The sequence below is a fragment of the Colias eurytheme genome, chromosome 1 (assembly GCF_061535395.1).
Source record: "Colias eurytheme isolate Ceu_HAF_F1 chromosome 1, ilColEury1 Martin Lab GWU primary, whole genome shotgun sequence".
Lineage (NCBI taxonomy): Eukaryota > Metazoa > Arthropoda > Insecta > Lepidoptera > Pieridae > Colias > Colias eurytheme.
In genome coordinates this window covers 11,873,140-11,881,029 of record NC_142980.1, presented here as the reverse complement: position 1 = coordinate 11,881,029, position 7,890 = coordinate 11,873,140, and the positions used below count along the sequence as shown (strand labels likewise).

At 29.9% G+C, this 7,890-nt stretch overlaps 1 protein-coding gene across 1 annotated transcript; it reads right to left on the bottom strand.

The window, feature by feature from the left end:
* Positions 1–4,116: 4,116 nt before the first annotated feature.
* LOC149911273 (kunitz-type serine protease inhibitor A-like) lies at positions 4,117–6,141 on the bottom strand. The gene is made up of 4 exons (XM_090114529.1): positions 5,653–6,141; positions 5,237–5,428; positions 4,923–5,010; positions 4,117–4,404 (listed from the first exon to the last, which is right to left on the bottom strand). Exons 1-4 carry the CDS (start codon positions 5,837–5,839, stop codon positions 4,239–4,241), a joined length of 633 nt encoding a protein of 210 aa, XP_089970655.1. The 5' UTR covers positions 5,840–6,141; the 3' UTR covers positions 4,117–4,238.
* Positions 6,142–7,890: the final 1,749 nt, after the last annotated feature.

The window sequence follows — 7,890 nt, the reverse complement described above, 5'->3', positions numbered from 1 at the left end:
ATGGGTTCTTTCGTCGCACGATGTTTCACTTCCATAGTTATCCGTGCAAACTTATCCCCCTTTTCTTCCTCCTTTTTGATTAAAATGAAATAAGGTCGAAATTCGTTCGAATACATTTTCGTTTTTTACAACTTTTTAATTTTTTATTTCATGAAATAAGAAGATAACAGATGTCTGTCACACATGACTGTTTGTTTTCTTTTTTATTCCTAGCAATTCCTATAGAGTACCTATATTGTGTTCACACTGTGGTTCACACATGTTCACATCACACATCAAAGTTCACATATTAATTGTCTATTAATTGAAATGAAAAACCACATATACTTATAAAAGAATGTCGCCTCCGTTACATCTCCGCTTCGTTATTATCTATCCTCACACAAGCGGAGACAAATCCAACAAAAATCATGAATATCTGTTTATCAGTTCTTGAGACGTGTGTCGTCGAGTGGTATACCTAGTACCCTTCTAGTACCTTTTAAATACTGTCGTTCATAAAGGTATACAGATTAGATCATTAGAATATATATATGTATTATAAAGAATAATAGACTGGGGTAGAAGCCTTTGAAAATAATGAAAAGAAAAAAAAATCGCAGTCGGATGAAACCCATTAGAAAAGGAGGGGAATATGATAAAAATGTAAGGAAAAATAAATTACGGTCAATCCTAGTTCGGGAAGCGGGAGGGGGGAACTTTTAAGAGAAAAAAATGGTTTCTCTCAATTTCCGACAAAACTACAAGTCCTATAGAAAAAAGTTCAATTGCAAAGTTGTAGGTAATTAAAAGTTCTACAACTTTTGTATTCACAATTTTTTCACATAACCTAAAAATTTAGGTGAAAAATTCAAAAAACCAAGTTTTTGGTCTTTTATTTCTATCTACTTCAAAATTTATTTTTTTTCTACGAAATTTGGTGGAAACTTACTTTATTATGTCCCAAATACACTGTAATTTATTTGATTGAAAATATTTATTTTTTCGCCTTATTTTGAATTAATACCAAAAAAACAACCTAATTTTCAATCGAAAAGTCACCCGTCAAAATATCAGCTTTTTTCAAAAACTTGGGGTGCCTTTTATTCATTGAAATCTCTACTTTTATATGGTGTAAAAAAAATAAACACCACCATAGTAAATGTTCTCAGGAAATGCATACAAACAGTGTGATAATGAGCTTTTACTAAATCAGGCACACTTCTTGAACTCTATATCTTCTCTTGTATCGGCTTTTCGGTAATATTTCAAAAGAAAAATAATTATCTGTTCTAAGTTAAATATTTTACAGCATATTCAAAAGCAAAATGATGTCGATAAAAACATTTCAGGTAGTTCGAGAAGTGTGCCTGATTTAGTAAAAGCTAATTTTCAGACTGTTTGTATGCATTTCCTGGGAACATTTACTATGGTGGTGTTTATTTTTTTTACACCATATGAAAGTAGAGATTTCAATGAATAAAAGGCACCCCAAGTTTTTGAAAAAAGCTGATATTTTGACGGGTGACTTTTCGATTGAAAATTAGGTTGTTTTTTTGGTATTAATTCAAAATAAGGCGAAAAAATAAATATTTTCAATCAAATAAATTACAGTGTATTTGGGACATAATAAAGTAAGTTTCCACCAAATTTCGTAGAAAAAAAATAAATTTTGAAGTAGATAGAAATAAAAGACCAAAAACTTGGTTTTTTGAATTTTTCACCTAAATTTTTAGGTTATGTGAAAAAATTGTGAATGCAAAAGTTGTAGAACTTTTAATTACCTACAACTTTGCCATTGAACTTTTTTCTATAGGACTTGCAGTTTTGTCGGAAATCGAGAGAAACCATTTTTTTCTCTTAAAAGCTCCCCCCTCCCGCTTCCCGAACTCGGATTGACCGTAATTTATTTTTCCTTACATTTTTATCATATTCCCCTCCTTTTCTAATCGGTTTCATCCGACTGCGATTTTTTTTTGTTTCAAAAATTATCTACTCTAGTCTATAAAGTTAGATTTTAGATACATATCTAAATACTGTAGTTGTACCCAGAAAAATAATAAAAATATCAATAATTAGCTTTTTTATAACTTTTTACAATATTAAAATTTAAACGTATTTATTTCGACATTTGCGGCAGACACTGGACCGCGTCGACGTGTGAAAAATATTCTTTAATTGATCCAATAGTGATTTAAAATCGTGATCGCTTTTTAAAATGTTACTAGATCCTCCGAGCTGCGAAAGGATATTTTCTATTTTACGCCCCAATGTTGTTTTACTCCAATCGTTTGGGGAAGTTATTTCATTTTCAATCCGCTTCAAGTTTTGCGCCTGTGAAATTGTATTTATTAATTTAATATTTGTATGAACCTTTTATTTGGCTTTAAAATTGATAATAATTATTAATATTCTTGTCGTTGTTTTACTGTAAGTAAATGTATTTCTCTTGTATCTACATATTATATACTAGAGAGTGTATGGTCTGGATCAGATTTACATAAGTAAGTATTTGTCCAAATTTTAGTACCTAGGTACTTAAAGGTCTAAAATTTGATATCATTATCAATGTAAATATTCCTTGCCTTCCAGAGGAACATTTTTTAATAAAAATACTAATTCCATTTAATTCATTTATTTTTGGGCATTAATACGGAGATGTACTATTAGTCATGCGGACCATGTATTTTCGTTTCGGCACGGGTATTTTAACAAACTTCCATACATCATCGTTGGACTTGGCATTGCATACAGTACACTGGGAATCAAAATGGTGGATATTTAGCAATTATTAAACGTAAACTTTAATTATATCCATGTTCCGCACTTCTTCTGGCTTTATGTCTTTAAAATCGCACTTTAGTGTGTCGATGTAATTTTTGAAAAACACGTTAAATTGTTTAAGCCTTGCCGCTATAATGTGCTTTGAGTATAACTGTTTATATGCCGAGTCAGTACCGTTTTGTATGCAATTAATCGGGTTTGTTTTAGTTTCCTACGATGAAAAGTGTAGAACAGTTAGAATGCCTTAAATATGTATTAAGTAATTTGTAGGACCAAGGGTAACGAAGATTTTTTTTTGGAATTCTATAGTTTTATGATAGATTTTTTTAATTAATTATTATCAACCATTTTTAATCTCTTACCGTATACGCAAGTTGTACTGCAAATAAAATCAAATAAATAATGTGCAGTCCACTTAACTTCATATTGTTGAACGTAATAATCGAATAAAATGATGGAGAATAAATAGTTATTGTTTCCTTTGTAATAAAAGTGGAGTGTTTCGTAAGAAAATTTATATCGATATACTATTTCTATTGTTATAGTTTGCAATGACTATTATGTATCGGTGTTTATTATAAGTGATTTCAATTTAAGAATATTCCATTACATTTATGTGTTATGTTCTCAGTACTGTGTACAAGCAAATTGCGTCGCCCAAAGACGTCCATAAAAGAGGTTATGGGTGTTTCCTAGCCGAATAGATTTTTTTATTTTAGTTTATAAACGTTCTAGTTTCAATTTATCATTGATCGAAAACTTACAAACCTAATCGAGCCGAATTCATAGCAAAGGATAGGTTTCGATTTAGTACTAGTAGCGCCATCTAGTTTCGTTCCACAGAACTTTATAAAGTTGAAATCTTCGACCTACGCTAATCCAAAGTACGTGAATTGCCATGTAATAAAAAGAAGAAAGCTTATTGTTGTACTATCCCAGATAATATACAGTAGAACTCCAATTATCCGAACTCCGACTATCCGAATCGCCGATTATCCGAATCACAAAAAATTGCCCAAAAAAAGTCTAAGTGCGCTATTATTCTTCCCCTAACAAGAATATGGAGAGGATGATGATGATAAAGATGCGTTGTCACTAGAGGAAATAAGAAAAATGATTGCAAAAATATTTAAAACAAGTGAAAATTTCATGTTTCTTTCATTTAATTCAATAAAAAAATAGTGCAATATCAAAACGTAGCTTTTATTCTCTCCAATGGCAATTTTTTTTAAAAATCCGATTATCCGAATGGGTCCCGGTCCCCATTAATTCGGATAATTGGAGTTCTACTGTAATATACTAGTACTATGAAATCTGCACGAAAGGATTAATTTAAAAGACATCTATTGAATTCATTGTCTTTATTTATTAAATATGAACTTTAATTATCAGCATTTCGATAAACACAACACATCTACTATTTTATTTATGAATTATTAATGGTTTAAATATATTTTATTTTTTATTTCAATGTGTCAATGAACTTCAGGTATATTAATCGCGGGTATACAAGTGGTAAAGGAATGACTTCTACTCAATGTGTTGTTTGGTGGTTTTAGACATGTGTCCATGCACTCTTGGTACGTTTGGAAGTTGTTTTGATTACCACCGCACCCTGAATATAGATGGCGCTTGCAAGTCCTGAAAAGATGAAAAATATATATTATTGTTTTATTGGTTAAATCACAGACTAGAAATAATACAAGTTCAAATCAAATCAAATCAAATCAGTTTATTTGCACGTATATGGTCATACAAAGGTGTTAATATACAATATTTATACACATATACTGCCATTATAGATGGCGTGCAAAATTTTTTTTAAAAGTACAATTAAATTATATTAAATTATCAATAATATCTTTACACATTAATACATTCATTCAGTTAAATGTTCATTAAGACGAAATCAAGGTAAGTATATGGAGATTATGCTTAAAAATTATATTCAATTTAAATTCATTCAATTAAAATAAATTCTGTTTACTGAAATGCAAGGGGTAAAAATTATAGTCAAAGGTCAAGTACAACTTTTTTTTTATTAAATCACTTTTTCTTGATTTAATAATAAAGTTATGCTTTTCTTCCCAACTACAGAATTTATTAATAGGTAATGAACACTAAACATATAAGTACCTATATCACAAAAAAATACATACTTGCCCAATGTATCCCATGCCCATCGATTGAAATATCCAAAACAGTCGCCATAATTAAATGTCAATGAACAGAAATGCGGGATTTGAGCTGAAACAAATATTTTTCATAAGTCTTCAAAAGCCCACTTGTATTTCGGATGGCTTCTTTCTTCATATAATGTCTTACATACTTTGTTATTGTTATTTGTAGATACTTGCATGAGTGAATATTCACTGTAGTATAAAATCTTCAACATCTTTTACTTCAAACGCACCATTAGTAATTTAGTAATAAATTGTCATGAGTATATACTCATAATAATTAAATCACATACCCTGACTGTCTTTAACATCCAAGAAGCAATATTCATAGCACTGTTCCTGTGTTTCAAAACGGTTGCCGTTGCCTTGGCAACCGCCCCAGAAAAATCTGTAGCATTTGCTCTGCCTCACATCATAGTACCATTGTATGATGTCTGCTCGACAGGGCCCGGTGTCTGGTCGAAGAAAACATGTTTTATGACGGGCTGAAAATAAGTAAATGATTAATTTTTTTATAGTAAAAAGAGAGTACTACATCTAGTTAGCTGGTGAAAAATAAACAAAATAGCTGGTTAGAATTTATCTGTTGCATTATGATGTTGTTTGGTAGTAACTAATTTATATTGAAAATGAGTAAAACCTTTTAAGGTACATATCTAAATACACAAATATGAAAAAAAAAACAAATAACTATAATATGTAATGTTACCCTTTAGTGTTTGATTATATTGAATGCAAACTTTCCTTATATATCGGTCAGTTGATGTTTTAAATCTATGATCAGCTTTTGTATGTCTTTTACGACAAAAGCAAGGTATAAAAATTAGAAGTCCTATTATCGCCAAGATTTCAAAATTACTTAGACTCTTAATAAAAAAGACTTTTAGCAATTTCATGTATGCAAAAACAACTAACTCAACAATTATACAAAAAAAAAATATTAATTTAAAAATCAGATATACTTTTAATGTTATTTTATTTTTATAGCAGTGATAAAAATACTGGTTAGGAAATACTTTTTTATATTATAACAGTTATATGTAACATAGTTTTATGTTGTATAATAAAAATGAAATCATAATGTTAAGTTATAGTTCATAAATAAAAAGTACATACTATTATATTTTAAATGTGAAAGCAAGATATTTATTGAAGGCAAATATTAAAGTAGTGCCTCAAAAACGTGACGGGGTAAAATTATAGGATTCTTAATTATTTCTCAAAAATATACAATACCAATTTTGTTTGGATTTCATAATATGTACATGAAAGTTATTGTTTTACCCCAAAATTTAGAGAAATACTTAGCTTAAAATGAGTGGTGTATAATTTGTTTACTTAATTATTTTAACATGCACATGGTACCCATACAATATAAAAAATTGAAAGTGCAACAGATAAAAAGGTCTGTTGTGGCAATTAAAGTTCTCTTATTTTCTTATTCTTCATTTGCTAATTAAGTAACTATTTTTTTTAATATCATGTAGAAACATAATATATTTAACATGTGCATACAACAATGGAACTTTTACTTAAACAATGTTAGACAAACATGTTAATTTTAAATGCTTTCTTATTAATTAACTAGTGGTCCGCCCCGGCTTCGTCCGTGGTACCTACATATGTTTAAACTATCCTATCTCTCAAGTTGGATTGAACTGCACATGGTGTGCGAATTTTATTATAATCGGTTAAGTGGTTTAGGAGTCCATTGAGGACAAACATTGTGACACGAGATTTATATATATTAAGATGTTTACCTCTAAAACCCAGTTTCCAATCTTCAAGAGGAATGTGATGTGGATGCAGTTTGAGCATTGCTGTTAAAAAAAAGTCACCTGTCCCCTTTATTACTGTGGTAAAAGGGGCAAATGCATTATACATACATCTGTTGCACTGCTTGATTTTTCTTTAGGGATAAGTAGGTGATCATCCTTCTGTGTCCTGCCAGACCAAAACAATTTTATTCCTTCGTCACCACCGGGAATCAAACCCTCGGTTCTACGCTCATATGTTAACCACAGGAACAAGGAGGCAGTCGGCTGTTACAAAGGCTACTTTACGTTTATTAAAATGCATGCTTAACTTTATAACCAACGTGAATGTAAAATTAAGCCACATTATTATCGCTCTCGAGCCTCCTGCCTAGATACTCAAATCTTATAAAATCGCTCCGCAACTCCGAAAAAAATAAACAATCACACTTTCTCTATAAGTTAAGGATTTAGAAACTAAATAAAAATAATGTATCTTAAATAAAGTATTCCTATCATCATACAGATATATTGTTTCGAAAATATTATGTATTGTTCAGTTTACATTAAATTAATAAACAAAAAAAATAATTTATAACGATGAGGGCAAAATAGAAATGTCATTGTCATTACGACTTACGTAGAAAATGACAATTAATGTCAATTTATAGGGTTGCATGCTTTATTCATTAATTTTAATCGACTTATGTAAACATCGAGACAACGACTAATAATAACAATTAAAGAGGCCGATCTATACCATTTAGGGCCGATTTTTCAATGCTTGGATAAAACTTATCCGTCCAATGTAGTATTACACGATAATATTAAAATGTCACGTAAACTGTCAAATACGGGCAATTAATAATTTATTGAATACATTTTTAAAATGATAGTTTTACACATTATTCGACAAATAAGTTTTATCCAAGCATTGAAAAATCGGCCCTTATGTAATGTTTACGCTAGCAAAACGCAATACGACATATTACCAAAGATGACATAGGTAATAAAATCGATATTCCGATACACATTATTTGTAGCGACATCCCTGAAAACGAATTTTGACGTCAACAATATCGTTTAGAAATAACTAAATAATACACTATTTTAGAAGCAGATAGAATCAAATGCAGGCATGATTATCATATTGCCTGTTTAATGAATTTCATGAATAATTAATGTATGAATTC